Source organism: Myotis nattereri (assembly GCF_964212035.1).
Source record: "Myotis nattereri genome assembly, chromosome: 6".
Classification (NCBI taxonomy): domain Eukaryota; kingdom Metazoa; phylum Chordata; class Mammalia; order Chiroptera; family Vespertilionidae; genus Myotis; species Myotis nattereri.
Genome location: NC_138081.1, coordinates 24,688,276 through 24,712,049, shown reverse-complemented (window position 1 = coordinate 24,712,049; position 23,774 = coordinate 24,688,276). Strand labels below are relative to the sequence as shown.

The window sequence follows — 23,774 nt, the reverse complement described above, 5'->3', positions numbered from 1 at the left end:
AAAAATATATATATTTTTATTGATTTCAGAGAGAAAGAGAGAGGGAAAGAGAGATAGAAACATCCATGATGAGAGAGAATTGTGGATCGGCTGCCTCCTGCCTGCCCCCCATTGAGAATTGATCCCACAACCTAGGCATGTGCCCCTGACCAGGAATCGAATCTGGGACCTTTTAGTCCACAAGCTGACACTCTATCCACCGAGCCAAACCATCTAGGGCTATAATATGTTTTATAAACTAAGATTTGTAAGGCTAAAAGAAATGAAATGTTTATGATTGTAAATGTTTGTGATCCAATGCAAAGTATTTTATTTCACACCATTCTTATTGTGCAGCAGATCAAAGGATTAGTATTTTATGGAATAAACTTTGAGAAGAACTATAGTATGGACTAGAGAAACCAAGGTTTGGGGAGGACAGAGAGAAGGCCCCTGTGATATCAACACAACAAATCAGCTCTGGAGTCTACTTTTTAATAGCTCCAAATATTTGTTGCTAGAGAGGGAAAATATAATTTTCACCCTTTTTTAAAATGTATCTTGTGGTGACCAATTCAGCCCTTGGTGTTGCTCATGTCATGTTCAATGATACCACAGTGTTATGCATCAGACTGTGACTAATATAGAAAAGTAAAACTGAAAACTCAGAAACCGATTTGAGAGATAAAACATTCATTCTGCCACATGTTCAGCTGAATAACAAGTGAGGCTGGGGATATATTTTGTAAAATTTACTGAAGGATTTGGGCTTCCATTCTGAGAAGGAAAGAAAGAGAAGACAGAGATTTGAGAAGACATAAGTAATCCTTTGATGCTCTTTGAATTATGACAAGAACTGACATCCTACGGTGTCTCTCACCCTTTGCCTACACAGGTGAGATGATTCTGAGATGAGCTGACAGAAATAGATACTCTAAGAGGCTCCACCATGACATCTGTCCATACCTTTGAACTGCAGCATTATGGGCACCTACTGTACTTTATAAAACTATTATAAAAGCTTTATGTCATTTGCCTCATGTATGTGGGAACTAAACATCAATTTTATTCAATATTTGTGTTCAATATTATATAAAAAAAGTAAAAATATAACTGTGTTTTCTTACTTTTCTTTCAGTGTTCTAGTTTCTACACAGGCTTTTGTTTACATAGGTGACAAACATTATTAGAATCAAGTGGAAGATCTTTGTTCAGGCAGGGTTATTCCTAATCAAATTACAATTTCAATATCCAATGAAGGGTGAAAACTAAACTTGGTAATAATTTACTTTGACTTTTTCCAAAGGTGCTTCTCCTCCCTCGGTTTTTGCTGTCATTGAAATGTATTTGAGAAAGGTGAAAACAGATTTTCCCGTTAAAACTAAAATTAGAGAAATAAATACAGTCAATCAAATACGACATGCTATCTAGACAATGATAACGTATCCAGCTTATTGAATAAATTTTTATTTCTAATTTCAATGCTCAATGGCTTCAAAAGTTATTATATAATACATAAAATATGATTTTACTTTAACTTCCAACAAACTATTTAAAATATATTATTTTTCTTTTGTTAGTAATGTCAACTAACACACACTAAAGTCCTTTATATTGAGTGAGGGAGAAAAGATATACCAGTAAGCTATGAGGTTAACAAATGATTTTAGAACATTCTTACATAGATCAACCTCATACTATATAATGTAGTAGAGCTACAGGTTTTAATAGTATCCAGGTAGCTTCTTAATGTTTTAATAGTGTCAAAATCACTTATCTGTAATAGCTTTTGTTAATTTTTATTGTTCTCTCTGGGGAATCAGCAACAATAAAACTATTTAAAATTTTTTTTAACCGCTGAGTATAAAAATAAACTCTTAATTTCCCCATTTCTGTTGGAAAATAGTATTTTTCATTCAAATATTCATAATATTTATAACAGAATATAACACAGTGAAGCTTTTTGAAGTTATTTCCCAAATTCAAAAACACTTGAACCCTGGCTGGTGTGGCTCAGTTGGTTAGGTATCATCCCATGCACCAAAAGGTTGCTAGTTCAATTCCCAGTAGGGAGCATACAGGAGGCAGCTGATGGATGTTTCACTCTCATATCAATTCTTCTCTCTCTCCTCTCCCCTCTGTCTCTCTCTCCCTTCTTCTCTCTCTCTAAAATTTAATAATTAAAAAAGCACTTGAATATTGTCTGCAAAAACAATCATATTCAAATTGATTAGATTTGCTTTGATATGATTTGATTTGATTTGGAGGCATAGAAATTCAGGTTTACCAGAAATATGTAAACTCCATCAGGACCAATAAATCCAGAACTACACCTTTCTTTATGAAATAAAATGTTCCAAATGATGAAACTGTGGATCATTTAATCCTTAGAGAATAGACCTATTTCAGAACCCTGTATTCTTCTCAGGTTAATCCAAGAAAGAAAGAACTATTTATATATTATATAATATTTCCTTAGTGCTTTACTATTAAGTACTGTGCTGAGCACTTCTCATTCAGTGTTTCATGGAATTCTTACTATCATAAGAGTTAGGAACTACTGCTATCACCATTTCACATAGGAGGAACCTGAGGCAATAAGTGGAGGAGCCAGACTGAGACCTAAGCACATTGGCTGTACAGTATATGGAATGGTGCCATACAGGTATACGCACTGGCCTATGCCTGCCTATTAACCTACTTCAACTATGATATGCCTGCTGGCTCAAGAAGACGTCCATCAATGCCAGTTTTGCATATAGCTATAATAATTAGTTGACTCCATTCTTTTATTTCTGAAACACAGAGAGTATCCTATTTTATATGAATACACTTCTGCTCCCTCCAGCATTCTGATTTCAATATTTTAGTTTAAATGAGTATTTCCTAAAGTGTGTGTTATGGAGCCGAAACCTTGGGGAATAGTAATAATTATTATGAACAAACCAAAAAAAAAAAAAAAAAAACACAGAAAAAAAAAGGTTCCCTGATCTCATGAATTTAGGAAACACTAGATAAAAAAATGTTGGAATAAGGGTTCTCAGTGTGTTCAACATACTAATGAATAGTGTGACTCTTCAGAAGGAAGATATAGTGGTAAACCTGCTTTGCACCATAAGGAGACAAAAGGCTCAGTGAGCAGAATTTCAAGTTCTTCTGAGGAGCTATCTTTCTTCTGAAGGCCTGCTCCCAGTCAATCCCTATCTGAGTCTATCCATTCAACAATCAAAGTTTCAATGGACTGGCATAGAATGCTGATTCGTTCCATTGTTCTTAACATTCATACTGTAGACAATGTCAAACAGAGCTGTACAATCAAGCCATGACTTTGAACAATCTCAAGATAATGCTTTTGGGAAAAATTTAACCAGGAATTGATCAGCCAGGATTTGTTGACCTGACATGAGACATAATCCTAAAGTGGGTGAAGGGATCCTCTGTACACAGCAAGAAGCTATGTGGTCTAGGTCAGGTCCCTCTAGGGCAGCTGTTCTCAACCTTCCTAATGCTGCGACCCTTTAATACAGTTCCTCATGTTGTGGTGACCCCCAACCATAAAATTATTTTCGTTGCTACTTCATAACTGTAATTTTGCTACTATTATGAATCATAATATAAATATCTGATATGCAGGATGTATTTCCATTGTTACAAATTGAACATAATTAAAGCATAATGATTAATCACAAAAACAATATGTAATTATATATCTGTTTTCTGATGGTCTTAGGCGACCCACAGGTTGAGAACTGCTGCTCTAGGGCTTCTTTCTTTCCCTTTTTCTACTTTCTTTCATCCACTCTGCTTCCATACAGAGAAAATAGGAAGTCTATGTTGCCTTTTATCTGCCCTCATTTAGGAACACCACCCAGGAAAGGCTTCCCCAAATCCTTAAATTACCTGTTTCCGATCCACTACAATCAATATATTTCTATTCCTCATTATTACTAATCACACTCTACAAAAATTCATTTCAATTCAACTAATTCCTATAGATTAAACAGACTTTCCATATGTATATGATTGTGAAACTCTTTGTACATCTATTGGTATTCCTCTTACTCATCTTCAGCAAACACTTCTGGGAATAGTGACATAAGCCAAGGAATGAATCCAGGAAACCAGGCAGGAAACAGAAGAGCTTTCACAGGAACCAGGGCTGACTCATGGCTTATCTTTCCCACCCGGCATAAAAAGAGAATTATATGAAACACAACTTGCATGTATGTAATATGGTCAAGGAAAGGGAGATGTTTTAGGGTGAGGATGCAAAGGAGTTTCTTGGCAAAATCATTACCACTGTTATCAACTGCTTACCCTAACTATACATATAGACCCTCTTATGTTGAAAGTGGTATAAAAATTTGGAGAAAAGTTGGGGGTGGAGGGAAATTATCCAAAACCATACAAAAAAATAATTCACTTTCAATTTACTCAGAGGCAATTTGATACATTGAGGATATTTTCCATTTAGTCACCAAGCTAAGAATTAACCAATTTTTTTAGCTCTTCCTGTAGTTACCAGTGTTCTTCAGTTCATGTTAACCTCATGTTCTTCCTAGGAGTTCTTATTATATTTCTAATCATCTTATATCTGACCAGATATCAGGACACTGCCAACCCTTAAAACTTTTGAAAGGCCCTCAGTCTTCAAACTACTGTGCCCTAGAAATGAAAAGCTACTTCCTTACCTTACATCATAAGCGGGTAATGGAAATCTTACAGACCATTCAAATTTTCCTTATTGCTTTCCTGGAATTACTAGGCCACTGTATTACATTAATTCATAGCATTAGGTAAGTTACATTCTCCCAAATTACTAATCATTAAGGTTTTGCATTTAAATATCACCACAGTTATATGCATAACCCAGGGACACAGACAACAGTGTGGTGAAGGCCTGGTGGGGGCGTAGGGTATGGGGTAGAGGGAGTCAACAATAAAGATAAATTAAAAAATGTATGTATCACCACAGTGACTTTTATGCAAACAAATCTCTGCAGCTAATAATGATTTAGAGTTAAATTTCTTTTTCTATGCTATGGTGAGAGGCAACTTAGGAAAGAAATGTACCTCATTTTCTCTAGAATATAAAATATTCCAAGTTGCAAAAATTAACACTTAAAAAAGGAAATGTTAGAAATAATACAGAGAAATGTACATAGATACCCAGTGTGTGGCTGCCTGGGGACCTCAATAAAAGCAGGGGAAAGGGCAATCCTTATAAAGATAGAAATTTATTATTTTCCTAAATGATTCTGCTTCTTTTTTTTCCTGATGAGGATGAGGATAAAAATGAAAAGAAATAAAAGAGCCGGGGGGGGGGGGGCGGAGAACACCTCTTATAATCCATGACACTGTTAGGTCACTAAACTTAATGAATCTGAGACACATCTCTAAAGATTTGATACCTTACCAGTTACAGGAAAAATCCAAAAATACACCTAAGCTTACCATTGCATAAAGTTAGTGCTGGATCGAAGATTAAAAGGCTTTTTGCTATTTTGAACTTCAATGGGCCAAAGCTTACAGAGTCTACTGGAACTCTACGGACAATTTTGAGGGCAGATCTTTTCAGATGCCTTGGTTCTGTAATTTAAGTAATTTTTCGGTGGCTTTTCACTCCTCTCAATCTCAGTGTGACTTAACCACTCTCAATCTCAATTTTCTTGTCTTCACAATGTGGGTAATTATAGTACCCACTACATCAAGCTGCTGAGGGAATTAGATGAGATGATGTGTGAAAGTGCTTATAAGAGTGCTTAGCACACAACTATTCAATAAATGGCAGCTATTACTATCTTTTCTGATACTAGTTATAATTTAGAAGGCCCTGCTAGTGGAATTTGAATTGAAATAACAACTCAGGGGATTATATCTCTCAAAAGCAAAGCATATTAAATGTTTAATGAGAAAACTGTGGATTTACAATTTATCCAACAGCAAACAGCAGTCTCTGAGATGCTGAGAGTTTCCAGGCAACCAGGGCCTGGTACTTTTACTGCTGAGTGAGGAGGCTGCAGTCCAGCAGCCTGGGAGCCCAACGCTGTCCTGGGCAGTTGTCCAGGGGCCTTTAATACAATCAACATCTCAGCTGCAAAGTGTATGTGCCTGAAAGACATCCCATATCTCGGGGTGGTAAAACTATAGTTCTGGGAGTTAGAAATCTGTGACAAATATAGAGGTGGAAGCATATTTATGCAAGATACCCATTATCAGATGATAACACCTCTTAAAGATGTAAGGGAAGATCAATACAATAGTACAAAACATAAGAGTGTTAGGAAAAGCAGAAATCTCAAGAAGTTTGCCAGGCATCAGGAAAAATTTGAAGATGTGTTTTCAAGGGAAATGTTAAGGATTTTTGAGGCTAAACCTTTATTAATCATCACAGCATACATGTCTGCTGTTATTGGCACTTATTTATTCGCATGTGATAATGGATAGTTCAAGAGACAAATCCACAAAATAACTATGTTTGTTTTTAAAAAGGAAATAAGGACAACTAATGCCTTTCTTAAGCACTGAATCACTAAACAGCCAATAATCAGAAACATGACTTTCTGTGAAATCATTAGCAATGCAAATGAATGCACAGTTGCTCTTGAAGATAGGAGACTATATCTAATTGATATTAGTAAACTTTAAATGAGATTTTGAGGAATGTAACAACCATTCCACTTGGGAAAAGGTTTTTTGTTTTTATGACCAAATTATAACTGAAAGCTCAGAACTCACTATTTTTATTATTTAAAATAGCTTTAAATGCACATACAAATGCACCTGCGCGCGCACGCGCGCGCACACACACACACACACACACACACACACACACACTCCAAGAGAGTAAACACTTACTGTCACTTCATTCATGCTCAGAAGCTTGGGGCTGGGTGGGAAGGTGCCAAGACGATATTTGAAACCTTCTTCTAAAGTCATTCCCCAGAATTGACTATAGTTCTGGGCTGTCCATCTGCCTTACAAATGAAAGAGAATAATATGTACAGGTTATATAATAACACTTTTATAAGTGCATGTTCATTTATATTTCAGAAATTAGATAAATGCAAAGCTCACAAAGTTGCAACTATTATTGCAAGCTAGATTTATTTTTATATAAGTGATGCAATATTGCTTACTCTAGTAGTGAAGTATTTGCTACACTCTTCCTAAATTAGGCATATTTCAATATGCTATAACAATATAGACTAAATTTAAGAATATAAACTATTTATAAACTGTATAGGGATTAAGTGGTAATAAGGCCAATATGTGCAGTTTTGAAAAAATGTCTTTAAGTGTATTTTAAATAGAAGTTTGAATGTGTAAAAAATATAGATTAAATGTAGCAATCTATTTTATTTATAATTTAGACTTGAAAAGAAGTTGAACACATAAAAAGTAGTACCCATAAAAATTGATAAAATAGGTATTCTTTAAAAGATTACATCAATGTTAGTTTTATTGAAATATTTTATTTAAATATTAAGATACTCTATCATGTTGAGTTAATTTGTGTTAAGTGCTCAATATTAGTTATTATTAGTAATTAATATTTATCATATAAATTCAATTGGTGTGAAATTAAATAACAAGAAAAGTGAATCTCTTTCTAGAGACGTATTTGGTGCCCTTACATAGAAAAAGAAGCTTTGTTTTTAAGTTCTAATATTGATATTTGAAGACAACAAAAATTCCTGAATGTTAGGAGATGAAAAATGAGAGAGATTTAAGTAATTTAATCATGGCTTGTTTGAATAATCTGAAAATTGAGGGCAATATATTTTCAGTACTTAAATCTAAACTTTTTCTGTTGTGTTTATTACCAAATTGTTTATAATGTGATAGGCTATTATGAATGATTGAAGATAAAACTCAATTTTCAATAATATGCTTAGCAAGTTAATGCTTTTCTTTTATAAGATCTGCTAGTTCATAAAACCTTAAACAACTTTAAACCATAATTGTGAAGTGCAATCTCCATCACCCAAGGAATTTCAATAAGAAACCCTCTGACTATATTAGGTATTGCAGCATTATTTAAGAGACTAATAGAACAAGCCTTAGGCAAAATCACAACATCAGTAAAGTATGTTTTTGGTGCCCTACACTAGTAGTTTCAGAGACATTGTGGGCCATTTATTCAGTATTTTAAAAAATAAAATAGAACAAAGGAGAAATAATAGGAATTATTAGAATTTACTGCACACAATGAGTCTACCGGTTAAGTACTGTTTATAAACATCTAGGTGTGTGTGCGTGTGCGTGTGTGTGTGTGTGTGTGTGTGTGTGTGTACTAGGTCACTGAGTTAAATGTATGTTTTCATGTGACTTAAGCTCAAAAAATATGTGAAACACGATTGGCCTATACGATCCTCTTTTGACCTTGACTCCTCCATTCCTTCTCATTCACTTCAGCATTTATTGAGCATTCTTCATTTATCTATCGGATTCCCCAATAAACACTGGCAATATTAAAATAAGTAAATGCATGTACCCTTAAGGAGTGCATACCTAAAAAGACAACAAAGACAGAAATGATTTCAGTATTTGTCATTTTAATAGCAGTAGGTGAAAGTGTGACCAGAGTAGAGGATTCATGAGATAGCTCAGCCTGAAGGAGTAGGTACCGTTTTTTACAGGAAGTGAATCTAGTGCTCAGTCTGCAAGGCAGCGAATAAGTTTGGTGGCCGGATGTGAAAGAAGAGAGCATTTATTCTGATAGAAGCAACTCCAGAACACAGCATGTGGGTTTGAAATTGGGTGGGACATTTATGGAACAGCAGATAAATTAAATGCTTACATTATGAGAGAGACTAGGGAGACAGGCTGGAAAAAGTATAAAAGGTGATGCAGTAAAGAAGCATTTGGCTCATACGGTTATTTGTACTAAGGAGTATAATTCTATTTTATAAGCAATGGAGTGTCATTGAGGATTTTTAGAATGTGAGCAGCAAACATTTGTTTTAGAAGGATAACCATGAAAGTATCAGGGATTGGTTGGTGTTTGGTCAGCCTAAAACTAGGGTCATTTCAAACTAGGTTTCATAAACAAATGCACTAGAATATAGCAAAGGAATAGAGAAATAAATATTAATAGGTATGTGGGAATTATAAGAGCCTGGTGACTGAGAGTGAAGAGGAAAGAAGAATAAAACTAACTTCAAATTTTCTGGGTTGGTTAACAAGGTACAGGAGGATCCCAATAATCAAGAAGAGACCAAAGAGGCTAATCTTTTAAGTTTGGGGTAAGCTGGTTTTGAAAAAAAAGGAGAAAAATCAAGGCCAATTTATCCAACAGACTAGACCAGTGATGGTGAACCTTTTGAGCTCGGCATGTCAGCATTTTGAAAAACCCTAAATTAACTCTGGTGCCGTGTCACATATAGAAATTTTTTGATATTTGCAACCATAGTAAAACAAAGACTTATATTTTTGATACTGATTTTATATATTTAAATGCCACTTAACAAATAAAAATCAACCAAAAAAATGTGTTCGCGTGTCACCTCTGACACGTGTGTCATAGGTTCGCCATCACTGGACTAGACTTTGAATTCATAAAAAGATCAAGTTTAGAGACCTGATAAATTTTAACATGGCCACAAAGTTTTTGCAGCTCTTTCCATTAAGAGGTGGAGCCTATTTTCCCAACTTTTGAATGTGGGCTTGTTTAGTGCTTGCTTTGTCCACTATTGATTCTCTTCAAAATTCAAGCTTACGACTCAAAAGAGACCCTTGGCTTCTCCCACTCATGTCTTATTAGAAGACTGTCATTAAGCAAAAAAGCTAAAGCTAGCCTGCTGCAGACATGTGGGTCCGCCACCAACCACTACCCACCCCCAGATGGAGGAGTGAGGCCAGCTTAGCCAATTCAGTCTCAGATGAGTCCCAGCTGTCTGTAGATAGATGAGTAAACCCAGGAGAGGCCAGCAAAGAGCCTCAGCTAGGTCCACCCAAATTGCTGATGTGGACTAATGAAAAGCTTGTGGTTTTCAGCTGCTAAATTCTGGAGGGTTTTATTTGTTTGTTTTTGTGTGTGTATGCGTGTGTGTGTGTAGCAACAGGCAACTGGAACAGTTATCAATATCCATTTGTTCCACTAACATGCTAATTATTACTTGTGCCACTAAACTGGCACTTATATACTGCCCTATCACTAGAAATCCTTCTGCAAAATATGGCATGTTGGCTCCTCAGCTAGCTTGTAAATTTCTTTAAGACAGAAATACTTTATTTGTATCCTTAGCAGTGCCACAAAAGAAATATATTATGTTAATATTAATTGATTGCATTAAAAATAATACAGGGAATACATAAGCACTGAAGTAGGTTATGTAGAAATGAATAAAGACTTGGATCCAATATACTACTATGATGCAAGAAATAAATATTTTAAGGAAAAGGTTGTGTATATTTGTATGTAAAGCATTTAATAAATCATGAATGATATATAATGCAATTTTTTTTTAAACCTAGAGTACATGCCCTTGACCAGAATCGAACCTGGGACCCTTCAGTCCGCAGGCCGACGCTCTATCCACTGAGCCAAACCGGTCAGGGCTATAATGAAATTTTCACACTTGAAATATTTTTGACATAAGGAACAGAAAATTAGAACTTTCCTTTAAATTCAGAGATTTCCTTCCCCCTGCCTCCTGATTCCCCCCAGTAATTAGTTTTACTCCTTTTCTTCATAGTTTGTTGTTGTTGTTTTTAATTGTTTAAAATATATATATGTCTCCTTTTCCCCCAATTGATGACCCCTCCTGCCACTCCTGCCCCCAGGGCAAGCCCCCACCCCTCCAGTGTCCGTGTCCATTGGATATGCTTATATGCATGCATACAAGTCCTTTGGTTGATCTCTTATCCCATTCCCCTTCCCAACCTTCTTTTTGAGGTAGGATGGTCTGTTCAGTGTTAACTTGTCTCTGGATCTATTTTTGTTTATCAGTTTATGTTGTTCATTATCTCCCACATATGACTGAGCTCATATGATATTTATCTTTCTCTGACTGGCTTATTTCACTTAGCATAATACTCTCTAGGCCCATCCATGCTGTTGAAAATGGTAAAAGTTCTTACTTTTTTTTTTATAGCAGCACAGTATTCCATTGTGTAGATGTACCACAGTTTTTTAATCCACTCATCAGCTGATGGACACTTAGGCTGTTTCCAAATCATAGCTATTATAAATTGTGCTGCTATGAACATAGGGGTGCATATATCCTTTCTGATTGGTGTTTCTGGTTTCTTGGGATATATTCCTAGAAGTGGTATCACTGGGTCAAATGGGAGCTCCATTTTTAGTTTTTTGAGGAATCTCCATACTGTTCTCCACAGTGGCTGCACCAGACTGCATTCCCACCAGCAGTGCATGAGGGTTTCTTTGTCTCCGCATCCTCTCCAGCACTTGTTTATTGATTTGTTGATGACAGCCATTCTGACAGGTGTGAGATGGTACCTCATTGTTGTTTTGATTTGCATCTCTCAGATGATTAGTGATTTTGAGCATGTTTTCGTAAGTCTCTCGGCCTTCTGTATGTCCTCTTTCGAAAAGTGTCTATTTAGGTCCTTTGCCCAGTTTTTGATTGGATTGTTTATCTTCCTTTTGTTAAGTTGTATGAGTTCCCTGTAAATTTTGGACATTAAACCCTTATCTGAGATAGCATTGGCAAATATGTTCTCCCATGCAGTGGGCTTTGTTGTTGTTTTGTTGATGGTTTCTTTTGCTGTGCAGAAGCTTTTTATTTTGATGTAGTCTCATTTGTTTATTTTCTCCTTAGTTTCCATTGACCTAGAAGCTGTATTGGTAAAGATATTGCTATAACAAATGTCTGCTATTTTGGTGCCTATGGAGTCTTCTAAGATTTTTATGGTTTCACATGTAATATTTAAGTCCTTTAACCATTTTTAGTTTATTTTTAAGTATGGTGTAAGTTGGTGATATAGTTTCATTTTTTGCACATATCTGACCAATTTTCCAGCACCATTTATTGAAGAGACTGTCTTGACTCCACTGTATACTCTTGGGTTGATTTCTGAGTTCTGTTCTGTTCCATTGTCAATATGTCTGTTCTTGTGCCAGTACCAGGCAGTTTTGAGAACAGTGGCTTTGTAATATAGCTTGCTATCTGGTATTGTGATCCCTCCAACTTTGTTCTTCTTTCTCAGGATTGCTGTGGCTATTCGAGGTCTTTTTTTATATAAGGTAAATTTTTGGAGAGTTTGTTCTATGTCTGTGAAATATGCCATTGGTATTTTAATGGGGATTGCATTGAATCTACAAATTGCTTTGGGTAGTATGGACATTTTAATGATGTTGAGTCTACCAACCCATGAAAACAGTATATTCTTTCATTTGTTTATGTCTTCCTCTATCTCTTTTTTCAATGTCCTGTAGTTTTCTGAGTATTGTGTCTTTTGCTTAACTTCCCTTCCCATCTTTGGTCTGTGTATATTTCCTTTTGCTCTAATCACTTCATTTTTTATTCTTTTAAAGTCATCTATGTTTACTACTAAAAGGCATAATCCATGTCACTTAAACAGTCCTTGAGTACTCTGTTAATAAACAAATGATGAAAAGAAAATTGTTCCTTCTAAAGAAGGCAGCGTTCCCAACACCATCTGTACTGCTGTGTATACTTTCTGCATTGCCTGAGATGCAGTTTCTCATGGGCCTATTGAAAGATGGGGTGCTAATTATGCTTCTTGGAAGTGTGTGCTTGTAGGCTAAGCATATGAGTCCTTTTAGAAATCCAATTCAGATCATGTTTCATGATGGCACATACTCTTATGTTCTCTTAATGATTTGAATGTAATTCAGCCACAGAAAATTATGAGTCTTCCCTAGAAATGTTTAAAATATATTACCACCAAAAGTATTGATTAAACACAGGCACACACACACATACACAGAGGAATTGAGAATGATTTAAGATTATTAATGTCAACAAATGTGACTTTCTATAGTTCATGTCTTCCAAGAAAATATTTTGGGTACATTGAAATAACATTGCTATTGTGCAAACAAACAAGTCTTGTGTGTGGAAGAAAATGATATTGTTAATTTTAAAAAATACATTTCAGGGTTACTTCACTTTCAAGGTTGCTTGATAATAAATCATCTTATGTGAAATATTTTCCAAAACATCTAAAACGTTATCAAGGGAATATAAAGATTTGATCAGTGGCAGTGAAGAAATCCTGAGACAGACACCAACCAGCCTATCCCTCTTCCTTTCAGTTCAATAGAGAAAGCCGATGTTAGCACCTACTTCTTAATTTCCTCTTTGTAAGTGGAGAAGCCACCTAATTTATTAATCTTTTGAAGAGCATCAGTTATTTCCTATGTTTAAGTGTCAGTCAGCCCTATCTTTCATTTTAGTAAAAAGGCTCAATCTGTCTTTTCACTCAACTGTAAGTGAAATTAACTAGATATCAGCCATGTCAGTGAAATTGTCTATATGGATTGATTATTTGGGGATCATCAAGATATAGCCCCGGCCCGTGTGGTTTAGTGGATAGAGCCCCCCCACACAGTGGTCTCAGGTTCAATTCCTGGTCAAAGGCATGTACCTGGGTTGCAAGTTTGATCCCCAGCTCCAGTTAGGGATTGTGCAGAAGGCAACCAATAGATGTGTCTCTCACACACTGATTTTTTTCTCTCTCCCTTTCCCCCTCTCCTCCTCTCTTTTCCCTCCACTCTCTAAAAGCAATGGAAAAAAAGTATTCTCAGGTGAGGATTAAAAACAAAAAAGATATAATGCTGCCTTCATAAGGCTAGACTTCCCAGGAGAGCTGAGCATGTGATAGATGGGACAGGGCAGCAGCCTAGGGAAAGATGATATCATGAATAAATTATGCCTACTTCCTGATTTTGCCTGAATACTTAACCAAACTAAAGCTCTCCCTACACTCCTCGCTCATACCCTGACACTGCTCCTTTCTACACAATTTAAAACCATGCTCTATACTTCTTTTTGTGCATTTTTATTTTTAATTACTTAATATTCACCTCTGTGCATCCCAATTTTACATGCCTTTCCACCTCTCTTCCCATTTCTTTCTCATGAAATGACTATTTTTAAAGTAAATAATAGGAAATACATTGTCTGCAACCTGAAAGGTAACTGGGAGTGCCAAAAGCCTATAAAACAATATTTCACTCACCCATAGTCTCCATGATTGACATGTTCAATTAATTCTGGTTCAATGAGGCATACATGCTGGGAACATTTCCATTGCTGTCCTGAACATGTGCTGCAAAGACATAAAAATTACAAAGGTGGTCTGACCTTAATGGAATCCATTTATAAAATTAGTAAGCAGGGTTGTCCATTCTTAAGGCATAAAACATATTTTGATTAGTCATATGCCTATTTGAATTTTGCAAATATATATATATACATATTATGTGTATATATATATGTATATGTACATATATATATATATATATATATATATATATATCCATATATCATATGCATTAGCTACTACTCAATATGTTCTCATCTTCTATTGCAGGCAATTGGTAAATAAAGTGACCACACAGTCACTGAAGTTTAAAAACACAAATCCAATTAGACAGTAGATTCAATATATTTGTAATTGGAAGCTTTCTACAGGATAATCCCATCAAGGAAACCTGTTTTTATATACAGTTACTGTGTTCAAAGAAGCACAGTTTATCCATAGTATATTAGAATGTTTATAATTAAGAGGTATATGTAATGCAGGCCTGCTGTATTATGAAGGCCCACTGTCATGTACATCAAACTCAAGCAATACAAAATATATTCACGATTAAATTTTTTAACATTCATTAAAATTAAATATGCTTATACAAACTATGGTAGATATGTGGTATCTTTTTACTTATGATTCTTTCTAGATAGAATGTATGCTTTGTTTCACAGATGTTCCTTTTATTTGAAGAAAACGCACAGTAGAATTCAGTTCAGTGCCACTTAAAACCATTACCAGGAGTTGCAGTTTTCTTTAATTACTGATCCTTCTTCATAATGTTCACCATCTCTGAGGCAACCTGTCAATATAATGTAAACAAATGAAAATTCTAAATTGAGCAATAAGGTGCCTCCACACAACAGGTAATCTACAATTGTGTTTAGTTTTTCAATTATGCAAAAATATGTGGTGCCAACCTGATGGAAATTCACATCTGGTTTGTGTCAAGTTTTATGTATCAAATTCTTCTGGGCTTACTCCAGGAGCTTTTATCTTTACACAGCATATTATATTCCAACAGAGGGGATTTGTGAAGCTTGAAAACTAGATTATCATGGAACTAATCACTAACCACACTAAAAAAAAAAAAAAATACAAAAAAACTTGTGTCTTAATAGGTAAGCAACAAAAGTGCTTAAATAAACTTATGTCATTTCTTATTTTTAAAGATCTAAGTCTCATTTGAATATGACTAAATACGTGTGACTAGAGTAAGGAGCTCAACATTTTGGACAAAATGTAAAACTATTTTATTGAATTCACCTGACCAAAAAATTTTTTTCTTTTTTCTTTAGGATTTAGATCAGGAGAAAAATTCATGAAACCAATAAGAGTGCTGCTATTTATGTTTCAAATCCAATTTTTTTCAACTATTTGCTAGTTGTTAGCTAGTTTACTAGAATATATAAACTACTCAAAAGAGATCAATGGCAAAATATAATCATATAAAAACCACCAGTAAGATATGAAAATAGTACCCTGGTTATATATTAAATCCCTTTTGAGAAAATCCCATATAATAAAAGTCTAATATGCAAATCGACTGAACAGAGGAATGACCAGTGGAACGACCAGTTGCTATGAAGTGCACTGACCACCAGGGGCAGACACTTAATGCAGGAGCTGCCCCAAGCCCGCAGGCCCCAGGCCAGCCAGGGCGGGTGCCAGCAGGGGCCCCCCTGTTGCCCCACCAGTCACCCTGCAGAGGGAGGCAACTGGTGGCAGCAAGGCAATCAGGGGGCGGGGCCGGCGAGTGGGTGGCGCCAGGCTGGCCAAGGTGGGTGCCAGTGGGGGCCCCCCAATCGCCCCACTGGTTGCCCCACAGATCAGCCCTAATCGCCGGCCAGGGACCTTACCTGTGCATGAATTTTGTGCACCGGGCCTCTAGCAATTTATACAAATTTAAAATTCATGCTTTCTTAGCAAAGCAGCAAAATCAACTACTTCGTCACATGAAAACTTTTTTGACAGAAACATGTAATTAATAGATCACATCAATGGCCCCTAATTAAACAAAATAAATTTTAACTTTTTAGTCATTCAATCTTAGGGGAAAATACATGTTTAGAAAACATTTTAAGGTCTGGTGTAACTACCAACCATAATATCACCAAAGCCACTTATGGAATTAACTATCCCCTAATTTTTTTTTCAAAAAATTGTTTTGTAGGAAACTATACAACTGCCCCTTGTCAGCATATAGTGTTTTCTCAGCCCAATATTTTGCTTAAGGAATGAATCTAAAATCTCTATGTAAAGACATCTATTCACTTCCTTCTCATGGATTTTTAACATTGCATAATACAGGGAAAGGGAAGGAAATCACTTCTGTCCTGGTTTCTTGATATAGCAAAGAAGAGGATAAATATTCAAGTTTAAATCAAATTCAAAGTTTTAATTGTTACCCACGATCACACACTTTTGATACATGAATGTACACTATGTTTGTAACTTAAAAGGATCCTAAAACTTTCTATTATCTAGGAGCAACAGAAAATTCATGCAGTGATTCACATCAATTCAAAGCCAAGGGAAGTACTTCTCTGATAAGTTTTATAGGGAGAGAGGGTGGTTAAATTAAAGCTGATCTTTAACCATCCCCCAGGAATCTTGCTTGTTTCTCATACCAGTTACGTAGAAAAAGGGAACAGAACTCATAAAGGTCCTAAGGGGAAAAGACTGTCCCTTCTCTGACCTGTACTCCATCAATTTAGAATAAAGCCAAATTTTTACAGTGACTTATAAGACCCCACCCAAAATGGCTCTCCCCTCCTTACTCCCTTGCACTGGCTGGGGTTGGGTTCCCAGAAATGGAAGGATTTGCATGATAGTAGAATGGAGAGAAGTAAAGGGACATAATTTGGAGGTAAAGCAAATGGGACATGGGTTGAGTTTGGGAATGATGAAAAAGAGGAATCAAGGATGTTCCACTAGGATTTTGGCTTCAGCAAGACAGGGACAGTGAAGCTGTTACTGAAGTAAGGAACAGGCTTGTGGCAAGAAATCAGAGTTCCGCTTTGCCAGTTTTAGGTTTGAATTAAATCAAAGTTAGACATCCTATTGGAGAATGTAGAGTAGTTCATGAAAATGCAGAGTACAGTCGAGACTGAAGCATGAGATACAACAACATACATATTTTTAAAGCCTTAAGATTAAATAATAGCCCATTTGAAAGATTGTATATAGGTAAGAGAAAGAGGTCCAGAACCGATGAAACACTCCAGCCAACACACATTCAGATAAGGAAACTGGGAAGGAGTGGCCTATGAGGAGGTAGCAAATTCAGGAGAGTTGAAACTTGGAAAGCAAGAGAAGAAAGTATCTCATACAAGCATAAGTGGTCAACTGTGTAGCATAGTGTGAGGAGGTCAAGAAAATGATACTAGACATCTGAATATCGCATTTAGTAATCTGAAAGGGGTCAATGACCTTGCCAAGAGAGGTTTCATTGAAGTAGCAGGAAATGAAATCTTGTAGGAAAGGCTTGATAAGAGACTTAGAAGTCAGGAAGCAAAATGTTTTGTTTGTTGTTGTTATTGTTTCATTTATTTTGCCATTAAAGGAAAAAGGAAATGGGAGAGTAGCTGGTTAAGGAAATGGAATGAAAGGGTTTTTTGGTGTTTTTTTTTTACAAAGTTGGGAGATACAAAGCCATATTTTTTTAAATATATTTTATTGATTTTTTTTTACAGAGAGGAAGGGAGAGGGATAGAGAGTTAGAAACATCGATGAGAGAGAAACATCGATCAGTTGCCTCCTGCACACTCCCTACTGGGGATGTACCCGCAACAAAGGTATGTGTCCTTGACCAGAATCGAACCTGGGACCCTTCAGTCCGCAGGCTGACACTCTATCCACTGAGCCATATTTTAGGGCAAGACATATTTTTTAAGTTGATAATTGATCAGGATGGAAGGGGGAAAATAATGCTTTGTTATAGAGCGGGGGTGGGGGAACAGAAGGGAGACATATAGAGAAGGAGGGGGGAAGATGGAAGAGAGACAATTGCAAGGGTGAAGATCTTGAAAACCCTAGAGTATGGGATTCAGAGGTCAAGAGGAGAAATCATATCAAGGTGAGCAGTAACCCAGATGGAAGTATGTTGGAAATTATGATGATGGAAAGATACGACAATTCCTGGTGGCATTATTTTCACAGTGAAATATGTATGAAACACCACATAGTGAGTTAACTGAATTGGTTACACATATAGCATCTTGACACAAAAAAATAAAGACTACTGAAATTAAGGGAGCTTTGCAACTTTAACAGTCACTAATATAAAATATTTGGAGAGTGAGACAGTTGGTCTATTCACTTGAGAAAAGATGATACTAAGATGTCTGTAATCTATTTTAAAATACTTCACAGCCCTAACGGGTTTGGTTCAATGGATAGAGCGTCGGCCTGCGGACTTAAGGGTCCCAGGTTCGATTCCGGTCAAGGGCATGTACCTTGGTTGCAGGCACATCCCCAGTGGGAAGTGTGCAGGAGGCAGCTGATCGATGTTTCTCTCTCATCGATGCTTCTAACTCTCTATCCCTCTCCCTTCCTCTCTGTAAAATATCAATAAAATATATTTAAAAAATAAAATAAAATACTTCATCATAATGTGTTATAATGTCTGTGCAGGTCTAAACTTCACATTAGGGAAGGCAGTTACTGCTCTAATCGGGATTCCACACCCCAGCAGTGGTCATTCTGAAAGCCCGATTCCAGGGCAGCTGCTACAAGTGCCTCCATTACCCATCTTTTGATGAATACTAGAGCATCAGTATAATGAATGTCAGAAATGGGCTTTCATTGGTACAACTAGTGGTTCGTTAATCAGCATAATGGATATAAATAATCAGCTCTTACTGGTTAAATTAATAGCATTCAATTTATGTAGATTACATAAAATATATTAAAGTTACATTCTACTCTTATACCGCATAATTTATATGTATCTCATAAGGTCAAAAGCCTGTACTCTTGGACCTGGTTCCCTGGAATTGATCTCTAAAAGGTTGTTTCCAGCTACTGGTAGGATTTCTCATTCCCTGACACCCATTGTAAGGGTAACAGAGTCCTACCTCTGTAATATTATCACATGTCCAGCCAATTTTCACGCAAGGTAGATGTCAGAACATCTTAAAGGACAGCAACTCATGTAGCTTACAGAGGTTGTATCAATTGATTTATGTCCCCTTACCAACATATATTTTTGTGCCCTAGCCAGTTAGTCTCAGTGTTAGAGTGTCATTGGTGGTTGGTCAGGGTGAGTGCAGGAGGCAACCAATCCATGTCTATCTCTCACATCAATGCTTCTCTCTCTCTCTCTCTCTCTCTCTCTCTCTCTCTCTCTCTCTCTCTTGCCCTTCCTTTCACTCTTTCTAAAAGTCCATGGGGAAAAAATATTCTCCAATGAGCATTAACAACAAAAAAACGTGTATTTTTGTAAATATCAGTATGTATGACAGCATTTCATCTGTGACGTTTCTTCATTGTAATGTGGTTAAGGAGGTTGTGAAGGAGTAAATAACCCTCATCCAATTCAAATGTGTCAGTGACTTACACACGGTTTTTTACCAACGTGAACATGAGTTGGGCATAATCAAATTAGCTTCGGTCTGTTCACAACAGATGGTATACTAGACTCTTTCCTAAAGACCTGCTACACCAAAATATTCTGTCTGCAAAATCCACTCTGGTTCTATTCCAAACTCTATCACTTGTTTTCTGTAGTTGACATTTGAAATCCTCCAATTACTGGAAGTTACCATCAGAGATGATGAAAAAAACACAGAAGGAAGATATTTATGGATATGCCCTACTTCCAGTTTATACAAAAGCAATGTGATTTTTTTAAAAAAAACTCTCAAGACAATGTACATAGTTTTAAGTCACTGGTTTAAAAAGAGCTCCTGGGATAGGTATGGTACAAAGAACTAGACAATGCCATTTTACTAGACAACTGAAAAACAATATTTAATAGATCAGCGAATTAACAGCACATCTCAAAGGGAAGTGACTGTATACATGCAAAATAATATAAATAATATACCATTGCTTTTCATTTTAGTTAATTTTGCACAATTTTTTAATATTGTGTAGGAGTATTTTCTTTCAACCAGTTACTTCCATAAGCAAGATAAAACAAAAGAAAAAAATTACCTTCATGAGAGCAATCATAGTCTAATGTGAATTTTTTGCTACTAAATAAAGTGATTAATTGCTTCCCTCCAAAATGAATGCAATAAAAACTATACCTACATAAATTCTACCTAAAACATGATCTTAAATTAAAGTCTTAGCAAAATTCTAGCTCTCAAGGAAAAATGAACATTGAAGAAGTTGCAATTACTTTTCTAAAAAGTCTCTATGTCCCAAATAAGAAAAGCTCAAAAGTACTGCAGTAAATATATATAATATTTACGCACAGCACCCATGAAGCCAACCCTATTCCTACTTAAAATCTTTCCCTGAGTTCTCTCAGAACAGAATAAATTCTTAAGTCCTTAATATGACCTATAAATGCTGTCATAATCTGACCTCAACTCACCTCTCTAACCCCATTTCATGTCACTCTCAACCCTTCAGTAATCATTGCTTCCCAGAAATGATGGTCTCCTTTCAGTTCCTGAACAAAGCTCTTGAGTCTCAGATCTGAAATAGCCCTCAGATCTTCGGGTCAGATCCCTTCTCCTCACTCCTTGAGTCTCAACTTAAATGTCCTCCTTTGTTGCCCCCTCCCACAGGCTAAATGTACATATAATTTTATATATTATATTCTGATATGCATTCTCACAGCACTCTGTTTCCTTCAGAGACATTATCACCATTTGCAATTGGGAAGTAACTTTGTTAAATAGTTTATACACACACACACCCCAACTTGACTGATACTTCAACGAGAATAAGATCTTGACTTTTTTCTTCCCTATTGTTGCCCCAGAACTAAGTGCCATTGCTGGCACAGTGGGGATATTCAATGAATAATTTTTGATGTATAACTTAGTCTCCTATTCCTAGTAGAGTATCTGCCACTTTTTAGGGTTAAATAAATGTTTGCTGAACTGTTTGCTGATAAAGGCAAAGGCTTGGGATAAATGACAATTTTGTGGAAATTTTAACATAATGCAGATGTTTTTAAGGAGTATTTCCTCAATTTTTAGAAACAACATAACATGGAGAGTGAAGCCCACAGCATCTTGATTTTAAAGGATACCAAATTCTAGTTGATACTACATTTTCTTCTAACTAATTTCTAGCCACCATAACCATTCATAGTAATACGACAGAACTTTGATTAAACCTGCATTCCTGCTGAGATCTGACAAGATGAGTGACAGAGAAAGAGCACTTCATATATGTCTCACAGTAGACTTTTTGGATTTTGTTGCAAACTTTGAATATATTGGTTGTTCAAAATCTATAGGCATTCTCTTATAATTAGGCCAATAGAGCAAATACCATCATTCTCATTATGAATTATGTATATTTATCCATTCAATCTTAGACTGTTACAATTACCTTATATGAAGCCTTCATTTGTTTTTAATAGTTTAAAAGTCCCAGATTGACAAGACAAAACAAAAATATACATGAACAATCTACTTGGTATTAAGCAGGGTGGGTGGCTAAATTTATTTTGCTTTTGTACTGGTTTTAAAGGCAATGAAATACCACAGATTCTAATGGTTGGAGGTCCATTAATCCCATAAAATAGTAAGTAAAATAGTACATGAATCTGCAGATGATTATGTGACTTTCATGAGGTTCTCTAAGAGATTACCTTCAAGAAATCTTGAGAGTCCTGTTGAAAATACATTTTACAAAGAAAGAAAAAAGAGTTTGCAATAACTCTTATATAAGTTGAATGTGTGTTCAAACAGGATTCAGACTAGCATTCATGACCGTCACACCAGAAACTTTCTTGAAGGTGTTAGTATGGTTCATATACCCCACATATAAACCAAAACATTTTAACAATCCAAAGAAACTTATTCTGGTGATCACAATATTCATTTCTATTTTATCTTAAAGAAGGAAAGAAGGGAGGGGAGGAAGGAGGGAGGAGAAGAGAAAGAGACAGTTTGACAGATCTTGTTACGAACTAGTAGAATGCTTAAACATATTACCAAAGCCTACCTTCTGGATACCAAGGCTTTGTGTGAGGAGGCCATTCTTTCTCTTCATGGCAAAATGACTTGTAATCAGGACAGCAATCAGAAGTGTCCCTTTCACAGAATTTATCACAGTAACACAGTGCATTCGCCTCATAGAACTGAGTGACACAGTCGTCATCTCTGTCTTCACAACAACCAAAACTTCTACAGTACTGCCCTTTGAAAATGGCTCTTTTGAATCGAGTACCTTCCAAAACGGTGTGATTCCTTGTGAAATCTGCTCCTGGGTCCACTTGTCTTTGAGATACATACTGTTTCTCCATCCAAATTTCTGTAAGAAGAGAAGAGAAGATTAAGATCCTATACCCGGTCCACATTCTCCACAGGTCAGGTATGGCTCCCACTTTCTGTTATATCCAGTATATAACTTCTTGGGGTTTCTCTTTGGAGCCTGAATTCTCATAAAGACAACTCAGCCTGAATCCTGATACTGATACTTCACTTGAACTGAGTATACTTCTTGTAGTTAAACATTAATCAAGAATTTAAATGTTTACCCAAGATAATGTGTTAGAAACAGACCATTGTAATTCCTCTAAAGTTAAAAATTTATATTTCATATCATGTAAAAAATGTTCATCACCAAAAAAATAAATACATAGATGAAATATTGACTATTGCTTGTTTTCCAAAAAAAGCTAAATTCCTAAACAAAGACCTCTCTAGAATATGCATGGCCCAAATTATGGCTGCAATAACCACTGTCAAGGTGTAGAAAATTTCAAAAGTCAAAAACACAATTATTCATTTTACCTACTTGCATTGCAATGAAAATTCAGGCTCTCATGAGGTTGCCCGCTAGGATCTGTCATATCAATAACAGTTGCTCTAAATCATGCCCAGTCACACACTGGTTTGATTTCCCATCTGTGCTCCATTTACCTACCAGAAACATTTTGATTTCAAGGCTTAGTGGAGCCTAATTCAGCTAGAAATTCCCTGAGGGTGACAGTTCTCTCCACCGGAGTCCCTACTTGGCATCAGTATGGGAACCTGCAGTATCTGGAAGGCAGTTATAGTTACGGAAAGTCAGTACTCTGTCCTAAGGAGCTGCAGGGGGAGGGAATTGTGAAGAAAACTCAAAGGTCAAGATGTCCTTAGTGCTTCTGTAGAGCTGCTCATGTACAGTGGGTTTTGCTACTCTGCATTTATTCATTAACTGCAATAACTCCCTTTGGGTTGGGGATAAGTAACCAGCAGACGATGATTCAGCAAGAGTGGTTGGATGGTCTAGTGGAAAGGGCTTGTCTTGACAATCAGAAAACTTGGACTCTGGTCCCCGAGCCACTGTTTAATTGCCTTTATGACTCGGGATTCACAATTTGCTTCCCTGTCCTCAGTTATTTTCCTATAAAACCAGGGTTTTCCCCTTCAAGG

General features: G+C 36.2%; 1 protein-coding gene across 4 annotated transcripts in view; it reads right to left on the bottom strand.

The window, feature by feature from the left end:
• TINAG (tubulointerstitial nephritis antigen) overlaps positions 1 to 23,384 on the bottom strand; it is a 73,911-nt gene extending 50,527 nt beyond the window's left edge. Inside the window, exons 1-5 of one of the 4 annotated variants that reach the window (XM_081093531.1) lie at positions 23,155 to 23,384; positions 22,360 to 22,668; positions 14,962 to 15,025; positions 14,152 to 14,241; positions 6,838 to 6,952 (exon numbers count right to left, since the gene is read on the bottom strand). In XM_081093531.1, coding sequence (XP_080949657.1) covers positions 6,838 to 6,952; positions 14,152 to 14,241; positions 14,962 to 15,025; positions 22,360 to 22,668; positions 23,155 to 23,209 — 633 coding nt within the window. In that variant the 5' untranslated portion in view covers positions 23,210 to 23,384. Of the gene's footprint in view, positions 1 to 6,837; positions 6,953 to 14,151; positions 14,242 to 14,961; positions 15,026 to 22,359; positions 22,824 to 23,154 lie in introns of those variants that run through there. The other 3 variants (XM_081093534.1, XM_081093532.1, XM_081093533.1) reach the window with 3 other exon arrangements.
• Positions 23,385 to 23,774: the final 390 nt, after the last annotated feature.